Below are 16203 nucleotides of genomic sequence, written 5' to 3' on the forward strand. Positions count from 1 at the left end.
CATGACCTCTGACTCCCAAGCCCGCACTGTTTCCACTGAGCCACGCTGCAATGGCTGGCACGCAGTAAGCGCTTAATAAATACCATAAAAAAAGTGCTCTGCACACAGGCATTCAGTAAATACAGTCGCTCAGTGGATTGACATGTGGTCCTCTAGGCCTGAACTTCAAGAGATTGCATCCTGAGCTCGGGTTGATGGTTGGGTGATAGCCTCGTGGCTGTTGATAGTCTTTCCATCTCATTAGGACCAGGTGTGATGATGATGATGATGATGATGGCATTTATTAAGCGCTTCCTATGTGCAAAGCACTGTTCTAAGCGCCGGAGAGTTTACAAGGTGATCAGGTTGTCCCACGTGGGGCTCACACTCTTAATCCTCATTTTCCAGATGAGGGAACTGAGACACAGAGAAGTTAAGTGACTTGCCCAAAGGCACCCAGCTGACAAGTGGCGGAGCCGGGATTCGAACCCATGACCTCAGACTCCAAAGCCCGGGCTCTTTCCACTGAGCCACACTGCCTCTCTCAAGTGTGTTTGTTGTTACTGTCAACTGGGAGGGAAAAGCCGTAACTCGCCAAGTTCTTTCGCTGGACTGAAAACGTGTCTCTTCCCTGCAGAACAAGCACCGGTCGGGAGACAACGTGAATATCATTGAGGGGATATCAGGAAACATTCTTGTTTACTGGAATTCCTCTGGTTGTTTTGTCATGAGCTCTTGAGAGGGTGTAAATCGTGTACGCGGGTAAACGTGTGCTCTAGGTTATTGGCTCCAGGTCCCAGAGCGGTCAAGCTGTGCGGAGGAAGAGGACTTTGGCCTGTGGACCAAGGCTTAACTGCTGGAGGTGAAAGTGGCAGAGTAGGAGAGAGGCGGAAGGTTGGCCGGAATTAAGCCAAACTGAGCGAGCGAAGCTCTTGAGAATGAGCCCTACTGAGAGCTCACCTCCTCCAGGAGGCCTTCCCAGGCTGAGCCCCTCCCTTCCTCTCCCCCTCGTCCCCCTCTCCATCCCCCCCATCTTACCTCCTTCCCTTCCCCACAGCACCTGTATATATGTATATATTTATTTATCTATTTATTTTACTTGTACATATCTATTCTATTTATTTTATTTTGTTAGTATGTTTGGTTTTGTTCTCTGTCTCCCCCTTTTAGACCACTGTCGGGTAGGGACTGTCTCTGTATGTTGCCGAATTGTACTTCCCAAGCGCTTAGTCCAGTGCTCTGCACACAGTAAGCGCTCAATAAGTACGATTGATGATGAGCCGGAGTTGAGGCTGAGAGTGAGTGAGACGGAGAATTTGTGAGAGTGAATGTGTGTGCGGGAGTGTGTGCATGAGAGAGACACTGAGACAGACAGAAAGAGAATATGTGATTGTAAGTACTTGGAAGTTTCAGCCGAACTTTTTGGGTTGGAAGGCAAGGCTTGGGACAGGGTGATTCAGTGATCTTTACTGAGCACTTGTTGTGCACTAGGCATTTGGGAGAGAGCACTACGGTAGAGTTGATAATCACATTCCCTGCCTCCAAGGAGCTCGCAGACCAGGAGAAATTCATTTATTCAGTCACTCAATCGTATTTATTGAGCACTTACTGTGTGCAGAGCACTGTACTAAGCGCTTGGGAAGTACAGGTCGGCAACATATCATCATCATCAATTGTATTTATTGAGCGCTTACTATGTGCAGAGCACTGTACTAAGCACTTGGGAAGTACAAATTGGCAACATATAGAGACAGTCCCAACCCAACAGTGGGCTCACAGTCTAGAAGGGGGAGACAGAGAACAAGACCAAACATACTAACAAAATAAAATAAATAGAATAGATATGTACACATAAAATAAATAAATAAATAGAGTAATAAATATGTACAAACATATATACATATATACAGGTGCTGTGGGGAAGGGAAGGAGGTAAGATGGGGGGGATGGAGAGGGGGGCGAGGGGGAGAGGAAGGAAGGGGCTCAGTCTCGGAAGGCCTCCTGGAGGAGGTGAGCTCTCAGTAGGGCCTTGAAGGGAGGAAGAGAGCTAGCTTGGTGGATGGGCAGAGGGAGGGCAACATATAGAGGCGGTCCCTACCGAACAACGGGCTCACCGTCTAGAAATAATATTGAACTTAGGGGCTGGACTGCTGGGGGCTGACGCTGGCCAAATCTTGCTCTGCCCTCCACCCCCCGGCGCCCAGCCCCGTCCGGCCCATCCTCGGCCGTAGCACACCACGTTCTCAGATCGGGGTGGAGATAGCTTGTGACTCAGCCTCTCCCTTCCCCCTCCCCTCCCTCCTCCCCACCAGTTGTTTGAGGCCGGAGCATTCAATTAATAATAATAACAATAATAATAATAATGGTGTTAAGCGCTTACTGCGTGCCAGGCACTGAACCAAGCACAGAGGCATTACGATAGCTGCCACAAACCCCAGCTCCGCGTCAATTACAATTTCCCAGAGGCAAAGGCCTTGGTCTCTCCTCTTCTTTTGTGATCTTTTTTTTATGGCATTTATTAAGAGCCTACTATGTGCAAAGCACTGTTCTAAGCGCTGGGAGGTTCCAAGGTGATCAGGTTGTCCCACAGGGGGCTCACAGTCTTCATCCCCATTTTACAGATGAGGGAACTGAGGCACAGAGAAGTTGTGACTTGCCCAAAGTCACACAGCTGACAAGTGGTAGAGCCGGGATTAGAACCCATGACCTCTGATTCCAAATAATAATAATAATAATGGCATTTATTGAGTGCTTACTGTGTGTAAAGCACTGTTCTAAGCGCTGAATGATGGCATTTATTAAGCGCTTACTATGTGGAAAGCACTGTTCTAAACACTGGGGAGGTTCCAAGGTGATCAGGTTGTCCCACGAGGGGCTCACAGTCTTCATCCCCATTTTACAGTTGAGGGAACTGAGGCACAGAGAAGTTAAGTGACTTGCCCAAAGTCACACAGCTGACAAGTGGTGGAGCCGGGATTAGAACCCATGACCTCTGACTCCAAAGCCCGGGCTCTTTCCACTGAGCCAAGCTGCTTCTCTTCTTCACCGCCCTAATCTGTCCCCTGCACCAAGTAGCTCCTTCACAGGAAAGTCTTGCCACCCACAGCTCTGGCATTTCTCAGTTGATGATGATGATGATGGTATTTGTTAAGCGCTTACTATGTGCCAAGCACTGTTCTAACCACTGGAGTAGATGCAAGGTGATCAGGTTGTCCCATGAGGGGCTCACATCTTAATCCCCATTTTACAGCTGAGGTAACTGAGGCCCAGAGAAGTTAAGTGGTTTGTCCTAGGTCACACAGCAGACATGTGGCAGAGACGGGATTAGAACCCATGTCCTCTCACTCCCAAGCCCGTGCTCTTTCCACTAAGCCATGCTGCTTCTCTTTCATTCATTCATTCATTCATTCAATCGTGTTTACTGAGCGCTTTCTGTGTGCAGAGCACTGTACTAAGCGCTTGGGAAGTACAAGTTGGCTTCTGGTGACTCAGACTTTCCTCATTCGTACATTGCTTTTCCTTATTTGAGAGCCGATTTTTGAGCTTCGCCTTCAGCTTTCTGGTTGATTCAGCTGTGCCAACACAACAAAGTTTTTGTTGCGCTGCCAATAGCGTCGTTTTTCTATCGCCTTTCCGCAATACTAAACTTTGTTTACTTTTGATTTTTTTTTTTAAAGTATACCCATTGCTTCTGCCTCTAGAACGTACACATATTCTTCATTAACAAATGTCAGGCCAGACTCCCTCAGTTCAGGCCAAATGCTGAGAAGATGAGAAGAAATGCTGAGAAGTCTTTTAGACTGTGAGCCCATTGTTGGGTAGGGATTGTCTCTATGTGTTGCCAATTTGTACTTCCCACGCGCTTAGTACAGTGCTCTGCACATAGTAAGCGCTCAATAAATACGATTGATGATGATGATGATGAAGAATAGGCATTTATTAAGCGCCTACCTTGTCCTAAGCACTGCTGTAGATATAAGGTTGTGAGTCGGACCGAATCCCCGGCTCCCATAGAGCTCTCCGTCTATCTTATCCCCATTTTTTGGTGAAGAGACTGAGGGCCTGAGAGGTGAAATGACTTTCCCAAGGTCACACATGGTAGGCCACTGACTGAGCCGGGTCTCGAGCCCAGATCTCCCGATTTCCCACCCAAATCCTTGCTCTCCACTATACCCTGGGTCTCCCCAGGAGAAGTATATAAGGAAAGCCAGAGCCCTACTCTGAAAATCTTTTTCCTGTAGTCACTTGTGAATAAACTGCTGTCATAGACAAGAAAGCGGCAAGAGCCAAATGTAACCCACGCCCCGAAGCTCATCCGTTTGGTATTCCCTCAAGCAATCACAAAACTTGAAATTGACCTCACCACCATGTGAAAGCATCAATGACCCAGCCTGGTAAATATGTACTGCACAAAGAAAAATGACCAGTCCGCTCCAATTTTGCAGCATCGTGGCCTCTCTGAGAAGATAGGCAGATAGAAAAACTAACAAAGTCTGTATTCTTTCCGACGCACCCGGCATAAATTATTGTTTGCCCCGGGGAAGGACGATAGATGAATGGCTACTCGCAGGACCAAGTGATTCCCATCCGGCAGCCGGGATGAACTCGGAATCCAAGGCCAAGTGAGAAGTTGGTGTTTCCCCAGGGCAGCGGCTGCTTGACATCATCATCATCATCAATCGTATTTATTGAGCGCTTACTATGTGCAGAGCACTGTACTAAGCGCTTGGGAAGTACAAATTGGCAACATATAGAGACAGTCTCTACCCAACAGTGGGCTCACAGTCTAAAAGGGGGAGACAGAGAACAAAACCAAACATACTAACAAAATAAAATAAATAGAATAGATATGTACAAGTAAAATAAATAAATAGAGTAATACATATGTACAAACATATATACATGTATACAGGTGCTGTGGGGAAGGGAAGGAGGTAAGATGGGGGGATGGAGGGGGGATGAGGGGGAGAGGAAGGAAGGGGCTCAGTCTGGAAGGCCTCCTGGAGGAGGTGAGCTCTCAGCAGGGCCTTGAAGGGAGGAAGAGAGCTAGCTTGGCGGGTGGGCAGAGGGAGAAGCACATGACATGAAGCACGATGATTATTACAACTGTATATGCCTCAGTGCAGAGAAACAACTGTGCTCTATCCACAGGCCTGGGAGTCGGAAGGACCCGGATTCTAATCCCAGCTCCACCAAGGTCTACTGGGTGACCTTGGGCAAGTCACTTGGCTTCTCTGGGCCTCTGTTACCTCGTCTGTAAAATGGGCATTGAGACTGGTAGCGCCTTGAGGGACAGGGACTGCGGCCAACCTGATTAGCTTGATCTGCCCCAGCGCTTAGTACCGTGCCCGACAATCAACCCATCAGTCGTATGTCTTGAGCGCTCGCTGTGTGCACGGCACTCTGCCAGGTTCATTCATTCAATCCTATTGAGCGCTTACTGGGTGCCGCGCACTGTACTAAACGCTTGGAAAGTGCTTGGGAGAGTACAGCAGAACAGCGTAACAGACCCATTCCCTGCCCACAACATAAGAAGTTTTGTTGTCTGTCTTCCCCTTCTAGACTGTGAGCCCGCTGTTGGGTAGGGGCCGTCTGTATATGTTGCCAACTTGTACTTCCCAAGAGTTTAGTACAGTGCTCTGCACACAGTAAGCGCTCAATAAATACCGTTGAATGAATGAATGAATAAGAAGTGCTTCACTTAGAGAAGCAGCGTGGCTCAGTGGAAAGAGCCCGGGCTTTGGAGCCAGGGGTCATGGGTTCAAATCCTGCCTCTGCCAGTTGTCAGCTGTGTGACTTTGGGCTTCACTTCACTTCACTTCTCTGGGCCTCAGTTCCCTCATCTGTGAAGCGGGGATTAAGACTGTGAGCCCCCCGTGGGGCAACCTGATCTCCTTTTAACCTCCCCAGCGCTCAGAACAGTGCTTTGCACATAGTAAGCGCTTAATAAACGCCATCATTATTTCTTTATTATTCACAAATACCATTTTTTAAAAACCCATCAATCAGTTAATGGTGTTTATTGAGCGCTTACCGTGTGCAGAGCATTGAACTAAGTGCTCTGGAGAGTACAGTTCAGCAGAATTGGTAGACATTCTAGACTGTGAGCCCATTGTTGGGTAGGGACCGTCTCCATATGTTGCCGACTTATACTTCCCGAGCGCTTAGTACGGTGCTGTGCACACAGTAAGCGCTCAATAAATATGATTGAATGAATGATCCCTGCCCTTCAGGAGCTTAACAGTCAAGCCGGGGAAACAGACAGTGTCCTCTGAAGAAAGTAAAGACCAAGTTCTTACTCTGCTCTTACCTTGCTATTAGACAGAGGGCCTGGGCAGAACTTTTTCAAATGACGGACTTTTGGGCAGAGAATGTTTAATCCATTCCGTCCACAGAGTGAGAAAGTACGTGGTAGATCAAAGTTTGGGGAAGTCAAAGGAGGGCGGCTCTGCAGGTTAGATTGCAAGCATTCCCTTTTAGAAGTCTAAATAGAGTTTTAGCAATTAGGTGATCTGCAGTGTATACAAGATTGGTTCTTTGGGGTGTCCCCCAAAACGGGGGGATAGAGTTGGAGATGTGTGCGACATTTTAAAATGCTTCAGTTTTAATAAATGTTGAGCATTTTATGGCTACTTTTTGCCTGCCTTGTGCAATGGTGGCTATTATTGTTTCTCTGTGGGCACTGGGGAAAAGGATAGTGTGGTAAAGAGTACTGACTGCCTCGGAGGAAATTTCCGATATACGTAGCTTTCCCTTTGGAAATGTGTCACAGAGCTAGTCTTCCAAGACCCACGAAATAATAATTTTGGTATTTCAGTGTTTACTATGTGCCAAGCACTGTACTAAGCTCTGGGGTAGATTCGGGTTAATCAGGTCAGGCACAGTCCCTGTCCCACATGGGGCTCACAGTCTAGAGGAGTGCGAGAACAGGTGTTTAATCCCCATTTTACAGATGAGGAAACTGAGGTACAGAGAAGTGACCCGATTCGCCACAGAACAGGCAGACGACAGGGCTGGGATTAGAACACAGGCCCCGCTTCTTTCCACTAGTTCTCACTCATCATCATCATCATCAATCGTATTTATTGAGCACTTACTGTGTGCAGAGCACTGTACTAAGCGCTTGGGAAGTACAAGTTGGCAACATATAGAGACAGTCCCTACCCAACAGTGGGCTCACAGTCTAAAAGGGGGAGACAGTAGTCAGTAGTCCAAAGTCAGTAGTAAGTAGTAGTAGGTAAATGTTGAAGGTACTCTGTGCGGCCAAAAGTGTTCAGTATTCTCTTCAGGCCACAGCAGGTTATTACGGGAAAAAAAAAATTGCAATCCGTCCAGTGTGGATGAAGGAAAATGTTTGTCTTTGATAATTAGGCTCTTGTTATTGTTCCCCCCCAAACCGCTCGGATCTGAAGCCAAAACAATGGTCCGAGAAAAATTTGGAGTCGGACAGACGTCTCTTTTTTGAGGAATGCTCCTGGCGCAAGAAGAAACCCTCCTGCAAAAGTTTTCCTTTTGAGCCGTAAACGTTACCTTCGGTCTTATTCCCCCACCCTGAATTTCAGTCGGTCCCTAATCCGTGGGACCAGGAAGCCAAACAGAATTGTTTCTTTAACAATCTCTCAGTCCTGTGTGCACCTACCCTCTCTTGTGGAATCTGTAATGTTGTTCTTTCTTTTCCCCAGTGAACTCAAACCCGAGTCACGATTCTACCGCCCTGACAGTACTTTAGGGAAGCAGCATTGCGGTTGGCGCGGGAATTCTCCGTCCTAATGGGATGACGTTTTGTTTTTCTTACAGTTGGTAAACATGAACTGACCGGGCACAAAGTGGCCGTGAAGATCTTGAACCGACAGAAGATCCGGAGCCTCGATGTGGTGGGCAAGATTCGCCGGGAAATTCAGAACCTCAAGCTCTTCAGGCACCCTCATATCATTAAACTGTAAGATCTGGATGGATTGACTCGGCAGGCTTCCCCTCCCAGCGAAATCCCAACCCCTCTCACCGCTTTTCAGTTGTCCCGGGTTTGAAAAGCAAGGTCAAGAAACATTTGGCCCAGTTAGTTGAAGCCCCTTCCTTTTAAGTCTCAAGCATGAGCAGGTTTGGGGGGAAAAAGATCTTTCCGGTTCTTATGCTCTTAATTAATTCCTTTTATTAACGTATGCGTCACCTGTCCATCGAAGGTATTGAGGTATCGAAAGATGCAGTTTAGGGTGGAAAACCCTATCCAGCTCTTCGCTGACAGGTGAGGCAGGTAGCTTATCTTTCACGGCACAGATCAGGGCTTGAAAATGATGTCACCAGCCTGCTGCTCTTGACTACTGCGTGTTCGGGTCAGATGCTCCATCAGAGAGGGCCGTTTCTAAAGGCTCATCGTGAAATGCTGGACACGACTTTGCCACCCGAGAGTGTTGTGCAGTGAGAAACCTCCCCTCCGCGCCCCACGGCAACAGAGAGATAAGCCCTGCCCTGAATAATAATAATAATTGTGGCATTTGTTAAGCGCTTACTGTGTCCTGGGCACTGTACTAAGCGCTGGGGTGGATACAAGCAAATAGGGTGGACCCAGTCCATATCCTACGTGGGGCTTGCAGTCTTAATCCCCTTTTTACAGATGAGGTCACTGAGGCCCAGAGAAATGAAGTGACTGCCCAGGGTCACAGCAGACAAGTGGCAGAGCTGGGATTAGAATCCAGGTTTTTCTGACTCAAATGCCTGAGCTCTCCGTGGCCGTTCGCAATTTATTGTTCCATAATGCCGTGTCGGGGGTCGGGGGGGTTTGCTCTTGGTGACCCTGGCATTAAGGAAAAACCCCATTACACTACTTAGCCCTTGGCTGACACGGCACGCCTGCCCAAAGCAGTCTCACCCCACAGTGTACCGGGTTTTGTCAAAATAGAGGCACGTTCTCTGGAAAACGGTCCCCCGTGCTTTGAGAAAGCGACCATTCTGTCTTCCGGGCCTCCTCAGCCGATCTCCGTGGGCACTCAGCATCACGTTTTCCAACCCAGCATGGATTTCTGTCGTTCTTTGCTGTGTAGAGAGCCCAGGGCAGTAAGGCCTAGCCAAGCCTGGGAGGCAGAAGGGCAGGGTGGGAATAGTTGGGGATCGACCCGGTGCTTGGATTGGTGGGGGGGGGGGTGGGTCCAGTCTCCCGGGATTGGCTCTCCAGTCTGCCTTGGGGAAGACTTGGGGGGAAAATGGGCGAGTCCCTCTAAAAGTTACCTTAGTGTCCCACCCAACTTCTTTCTGCCCTTTAAGAGCTCTCTTACTGTCAGACCATTTTAGATAGAGAAGCAGCATGGCTTAGTGGCAAGAGCCCAGGCTTTGGAGTCAGAGGTCGTGGGTTCAAATCCTGGCTCCACCACTTGTCGGCTGTGTGTCTTTGGGCAAGTCACTTAACTTCTCTGGGCCTCAGTTGCCTCCTCTGTAAAATGAGAATGAAGACTGTGAGCCCCCCGTGGGACAACCTGATCACCTTGTAACCTCCCCAGCTCTTAGAACAGTGCCTTGCACATAGTAAGCGCTTAATAAATGCCATCATCATCATCATTATTATTATTATAGAGGCTTTTGGACTCGTTAAAACGCTGTGTCTATTACTTGACTCGGTTGTTTTTTAGAGGACGTTTCAATTTCCCAAGATGAAAGCCCAGTGACCCTAAGTCATTTAGGGGACAGCTTAAAATAAGAGATACCACATAACCCAAGATAGCTCAGCTTTCAGTCTCTAAATACATTTTGGTGGTTTACCTCCCCAGATCGCGGTAGAAAGGCAAGCAGATACACTCCTTTTATTTTGGTAGTCCTTCCAAGTCTAGCGCCAGACTTCGTCACTTGAGCTCTCTGGATTCCCCTTCCTAGATCTGCTTGTTAGTGCCGAGAGAAGCAGTGTGGCCTAGTGGATAGAGCACGAGCTTGGGAGTCAGAGGGACCTGAGTTCTAATCCCAACCCTGCCGCAAGTCTGCTGTGCGATCTTGGACGAGTCACTTCCCTTCTGGGTGTTTGAGTTCCCTCATCTGTAAAATAGGAATAGGAGTGTGAGCCCTATGCGGGACAGGGACTATGTCCAACCTGATGACTTTGTATCTCCCTCAGTGCTTGGCACATAGTAATTGTTTAACAAGCATCGTAATTATTACTATTATTGGTTACCCCTCTCCTCCCGATCCTTCCCTGGGATTTCTGATCCATCAGCATTCAGTGAGTAAATCAGGGTTGGTGGGTTGGGCGGAGTCCTCTTCGTCCCTTTGTTGGAAGCAGGAGATAGGCGCTCTGTGGATAATAAGGCAATTATCAGGTTTTCCCAAAGCTGTCCCCTAAGGACTCTGTCCTTTTTACTGTAATTTTTGAAGCCCTGATACTGAGCCCTGAGATGGACAGACTTTGACAGGGGATCTCAGTCGTACGGTTGCTTGCACGGCTCGAGCCCAAAGAAAGCAATTGAAAGATGGGTTTCAGTTTTAAGTTTTCACCGCCATTGATCGCAGTTCCCTGCTGTAGAATACCTCATATGGTTTTGTCACCGACTTTGGGATCTTACTGATTTTCTCCAGGGCTCAGTGTTCTTCATCTAGCAGCAGGTAACCCGGTCAGTTAAAACTCGACGCCCCTCTGAGCAAAGGCAAATGGTTATTTGGGGGCTTTGAGGCGGGTGCTGTGTCTGTACTGAAAAATGTGTTTCTTCTCACCAGGTACCAGGTCATCAGCACACCATCTGATATTTTCATGGTGATGGAATATGTCTCGGGAGGAGAGTTGTTTGATTACATCTGTAAAAATGGAAGGGTAAGGAGTTTGAGGTTTGCCGTTGCATCGGCTTGTACTTTGAAATGATTCCCGTTGAATTAGTTCCCGTCGTTGAGTAGAAAATGGTTTTCGTGGTACACCAGCTTAACTTGCCACTTGAAAAGCAGTCGATCGGTGATGTTTATTGAGTGCTTAATAATAATGATAAAATAATAAGCTCTTACTATGTTCCAGGCACTGTACTGAGTGCTGGGGTGGGTACAAACAAATCGGGTTGGACACAGTCCCTGTCCCATGTGGGGCTCGCAGTCTCAATTTCCACTTTCCAGATGAGCATGGCTCAGTGGAAAGAGCACGGACTTTGCAGTCAGAGGTCAGGGGTTCGAATCCCGGCTCCGCCACATCTGCTGTGTGACCTTGGGCAAGTCACTTCACTTCTCGGAGCCTCAGTTACCTCATCTGTAAAATGGGGATGATGACTGTGAGCCCCACGCGGGACAACCTGATCACCTTGTATCCCCCCAGCGCTTAGAACAGTGCTTTGCACATAGCTTTTAACAAATGCCATCATTATTATTGTTATTATTATGATGATGATGATGATGAGGTAACTGAGGCCCAGAGAATCATAATAATAATGATGGTATTTCTTAAGCGCTTACCATGTGTGAAACACTGTTCTAAGCACTGGGGGGGATACAAGGTGATCAGGTTGTCCCACGTGGGGCTCACAGTCTTAATCCCCATTTTAAAGGTGAGGTCACTGAGGCCCAGAGAAGTGAAGTGACTTGCCCAAAGTCCCACAGCTGACAAATGGCAAAGCTGGGATTAGAACCCAGGTCCTTCTGATTCCCAGAGCTGTGCTGTATCTGCTAGACCTCGCTGCTATTGTGTGCGGAGCAATGTACTCAGTGTTTGGGAAAGTCTAATGCATTAAAGCCATTTAGTCTCAAAAGAAAGCCACCGCAGCTTACTCGGACACACTTGTAATAGCCGGAATCCTGATGCTGTTGCCACACGGAGCCCACCCTCTAAAGTGGAGGGGGAACGGGCATTTCATCCCTGTTTTACAGATGAGGAAACTGAGGCACAGAGCAGTGAAGTGACTTGCCTAAGGCCACACAGCTGGTAAACCGTGGAACCAGGATTAAAACCAAGGTGCCCTGACTCCCAGCCCCGTGCTCTTGGACAGAGTCAAAGCAAAGAGATAAGAACTTAGGAAAACGTTCCCTGCAGGCCCATGGTTATTCATTTTTAAAAGCCCTTGCCAAAGGCATTTTGAAGGATCATAATTATTATTATTAGCAATAATAATAATAAAATCGAAATATGTTGTTTCTTGGCTCTCCTCTGTCCACGTGCTTCCTGATCCCTTGAAGGAACTCCAGCAGACTAGCGAGCCGTGACTTTCCTTTACAGGAGCCATGCTGATTGATGTCATCATGGCTCAGTGGAAAGAGCCCGGGCTTGGGAGTCAGAGGTCATGGGTTCTAATCCCGGCTCCGCCACTTGTCAGCTGTGTGACTTGGGGCAAGTCACTTCACTTCTCTGGGCCTTATCTGGAAAATGGGGATTAAGACTGTGAGCCCCAAGTGGGACAACCTGATGACCTTGTATCCACCCCCAGTGCTTGGAACAGTGCTTGGCACATAGTAAGCGCTTAACAAATGCCATTATTATTATTATTTTGATGTTGAGTTCTGGTCTATGCCTTTGGCCACAAAACTTCTTTTACTAAGCGATTAGCTCTTAGAGCAAGGGACTCTATTAACGCCTAAGGATGCACTGATCATGAATGTAATTATTTATTGTGTATCTATCTATCTACGTATATGTATATATAATTATATAGTAAATAATAGTGAGCAACTGGGGTTCTTCAATCACCAGAGAAGTTCTAGATAGTAATTCAACATTATCCTTTTGTCTGTCTTTAGTAAATATTATGAGGAAGGCTCCCTCTGAATGCTGCTTTTGTTACTCAGTGTTGGGCTCTGCCCGTTGCCTTGAAAGTCCTTCTCAAAAGCTATTAACCCTTAAAGCAAGAAACACCAGTCCACTGACTGTCCAAAGGAGCTCAATCTTGAAATAATTATAATGACAGGAAGAGTAGTAAAACATTGTGGCATACAGTACGCACTTAACACCAAACACCGTACTAAGCGCCGGGGTGGATACGAGATAATTAGGTCCGACACATCCCCTGTCCCACATGGGGCTCACAATATAAATGGGAGGGAGAAAAGGTACTGAATTCCTCCTTCGCAGATGAGGAAAAGGAGACAATGGAAAGTGAAGTGACCTGGGCAAAGTCACACAGCGGGCACGTGGCGGAGCCAGGATTAGAACCTCTTTCCCGGCTGTAGATTGATACAGAAGAGAAGCAGCGTGGCCTAGTAGATAGATTATGGGCCTGGGAATCAAAAGGACCTGGTTTCTAACCCCCACTCCACTTCTTGTCTGCTGTGTGACCTTGGGCAAGTCACTTCTCTGGGCCTCAGTTACCTCATCTGTAAAAACGGGGATTGAGATTGTGTCCAAGCCGATTTGCTTGTATCTGTCCCAGCGCTCAGTACAATGCCTGGCAAATGGTAACTGCTTAACGAATGCCGCGACGACTCTCATTGATAGCCCCAAACCGTCCCTTGGAAACCCAGGACCCCAGCGGGGAGAGCTGTGGAGGCTTTCCCGACAGTAAAGAACAGTGTCCCCTGTTGCCCCTGGAGCTCGGAGGAGCCCAGTGGAGTTGTGGGGCTCAGGACTGAAGCAGCGTGGCTCAGTGGAAAAGAGCCCGGGCTTTGGAGTCAGAGGTCGTGGGTTCAAACCCCGGCTCCGCCAATTGTTAACTGTGTCACTTTGGGCAAGTTACTTCACTTCTCTGGGCCTCAGTTACCTCATCTGTAAAATGGCGATTGACTGTGAGCCCTCCGTGGGACAACCTGATCACTCTGTAGCCTCCCCAGTACTTAGAACAGTGCTTTGCACATAGTAAGCACTTAATAAGTGCCATCATTATTATTATTATTATCTGTGCTGCATCAGAAGCTCCTGTTGCTATCAAGGTGAGAGACTGAATTTCTCCCACTTCCTCCCCACCCTAGAGGCCCCTTTTTGGGTAGAGGAGGGAGCGCATGGGAGGTTTCTTACCTGGGACCCTAGGAACAGCAGGTGCTGGTATTTTTCACTCACTCACTCAATCAGTGGTTTTTGTTGAGCGCTCACTGGGTGCAGAGCAGTGTACTAAGCACTAGGGAGAGTCCAGTAGAACAGAGTTGAGCATTCAGCCGTTTGGGGAGGTGGCCAGCTCGGCACTGTACACTTTCATCCATCTGGACCAGATTTGGTCCCTCTAGATTTTGAGCTCATCGTGGGCAGGGATGGTCGCTGCTTATTGTTGTATTGTACTTTGCTAAGCGCTTAGTACAGTGCTCTGCACACAGTAAGCACATAATAAATATGGTCAATTGAATGACTGGCCTACATGGTGTAATCTTCTTATATGCATTCTCTTCAATAGAAGCGGCATGGCCTAGTGGGATGGAGCACGGCCATGGAAGGTGAAAGGTCATGGGTTCTAATCCCCACTCCACTACTTGTCTGCCATGTGACCTTGGGCAAGTCACTTCACTTCTCTGGGCCTCAGTTACCTCATCTGGAAAATGGGGATTGAGACTGTGAGCCCTTCGTGCCCATCCGCCAAGCTCGCTCTCTTCCTCCCTTCAAGGCCCTACTGAGAGCTCACCTCCTCCAGGAGACCTTCCCAGACTGAGCCCCCTCCTTCCTCTCCCCCTCGTCCCCCTCTCCATCCCCCCCATCTTACCTCCTTCCCTTCCCCACAGCACCTGTATATATGTATATATGTTTGTACAGATCTGTTACTCTATTTTACTTGTACATATCTATTCTATTTATTTTATTTTGTTAGTATGTTTGGTTTTGTTCTCTGTCTCCCCCCTTTTAGACTGTGAGCCCACTGTTGGGTAGGGACTGTCTCTATATGTTGCCAACTTGTACTTCCCAAGTGCTTAGTACAGTGTTCTGCACACAGTAAGCGCTCAATAAATACGATTGATGATGATAGGGACCGATTTGCTTGTATCCACCCCAGCGTTAGGTACATTACTTGACACATTGTAAGCGCTTAACAAATGCTACAATTATTATTAAGAGACGTGCACCCGTGACACCTAGGAATGATGGGTCCTTCGCATCTCCTAACGGTCGGGTCTAATTCCTACCTGCGTATTCTCTCCGGGCGCGTAATAGTACACAGTGCTCTGCATATAGTAAGCCGCTTAATAAATCCTCTTACTTCAACTGTGCAACAACACTGCTCATCCAGTAGCTCCATCATCAGAACAGGTCTGTGACCTCTCCGATAGTTTCCTTTTCCATCACAAGCACCAGTGATTTGATGAATTGTACTTTCCAAGTGCTTAGTACAATGCTCTGCACACAGTAAGTGCTCAGTAAATACGATTGAATGAAAGATCTGTTTAGGAGTGGACTGGTGTTCCTGGCTTTAAGGGTTAATAGCTTTTGAAAAGGACTTTCAAGGCAACAGGCAGAGCCCAGCGCCGAGTAACAAAAGCAGCATTCAGAGGGAGCCCTCATCACAGTATTTATCAAAGACAGATAAAAGGATAATGGCGAATTAGTCTCTAGGCTGAAATCGTGTGACCGCTTGTGATGGAAAGAATTTATTTCCAAAGGCTCAAGAGTTTATTTATAGCACGTACTGTCTCCGTACTTTGTAACTTGAGAGCCCGTTGGAAATTCCGACACTGTAGGCAATTCCACGAGGAAGGATACACCGCCAGTCAAAAGTCTCCCCACTGTCCTGCTTCCGGACTCTTGCTCCTCGAACCCCGAACCCCAGATCGTCTCATTCTAGATCCTGCTTTTGAGCAGCGGAGTACTACTGGAAAAAATCCGGGGCCCGCCTAACCTTTGGCCACGTGAGATTCATCCTTCTGGCCAAGCTCCGTCCTGTCTTCATCTCAGCTCCCCCCATGGCCCGTTTTCCCCAGCTATTATTCCCAGACCCGTAGCTCCCTTCTGAGACTCCTCGGTGCCCCCCATCCCTCCCCACTTGCCTGTGCTGACCTTGCCACGTACTTTATTGACAAAATGAGAACCATCGGGCGAGAGAAGCAGCATGGCCTGGTGGAAGGAGCACTGGCTTGGGAGTCAAAGGACCTGGGTTCTAATTCCCGCTCCGTCGCCTGCCTGCTGCGTGAGCCTGGACAAGTCACGTCACTTCTCCGGGCCTCAGCTTCCTCAACGATTAAAATGGGGATTCAGTTCTTTTTCTCCTTTTCATTCATTCAATCATATTTATTGAGCGTTTACTGCTACTGCTAAGCGCTTAGCATGGTGAGCCCCATGTGGCACAGGGACTCGTGGGCAGGGAATATGTCTGCTTATTGTTGTATTGTTTATTGTTGTACTCTCCCAAGCACATAGTACAGTGCTCA

The 16203-nt window shown here is 47.9% G+C and overlaps 1 protein-coding gene across 2 annotated transcripts in view; it reads left to right on the forward strand.

Moving 5' to 3' along the window:
• PRKAA1 (protein kinase AMP-activated catalytic subunit alpha 1) overlaps positions 1 to 16203 on the forward strand; it is a 47630-nt gene that overhangs the window by 12188 nt on the left and 19239 nt on the right. For both annotated transcript variants that reach the window (XM_038743557.1, XM_038743558.1), the window contains exons 2-3: positions 7777 to 7918; positions 10672 to 10765. In XM_038743557.1, coding sequence (XP_038599485.1) covers positions 7777 to 7918; positions 10672 to 10765 — 236 coding nt within the window. The remainder of the gene's footprint in view (positions 1 to 7776; positions 7919 to 10671; positions 10766 to 16203) is intronic.

This window comes from Tachyglossus aculeatus, chromosome 3 (genome assembly GCF_015852505.1).
Source record: "Tachyglossus aculeatus isolate mTacAcu1 chromosome 3, mTacAcu1.pri, whole genome shotgun sequence".
In the NCBI taxonomy this organism is placed as follows: domain Eukaryota; kingdom Metazoa; phylum Chordata; class Mammalia; order Monotremata; family Tachyglossidae; genus Tachyglossus; species Tachyglossus aculeatus.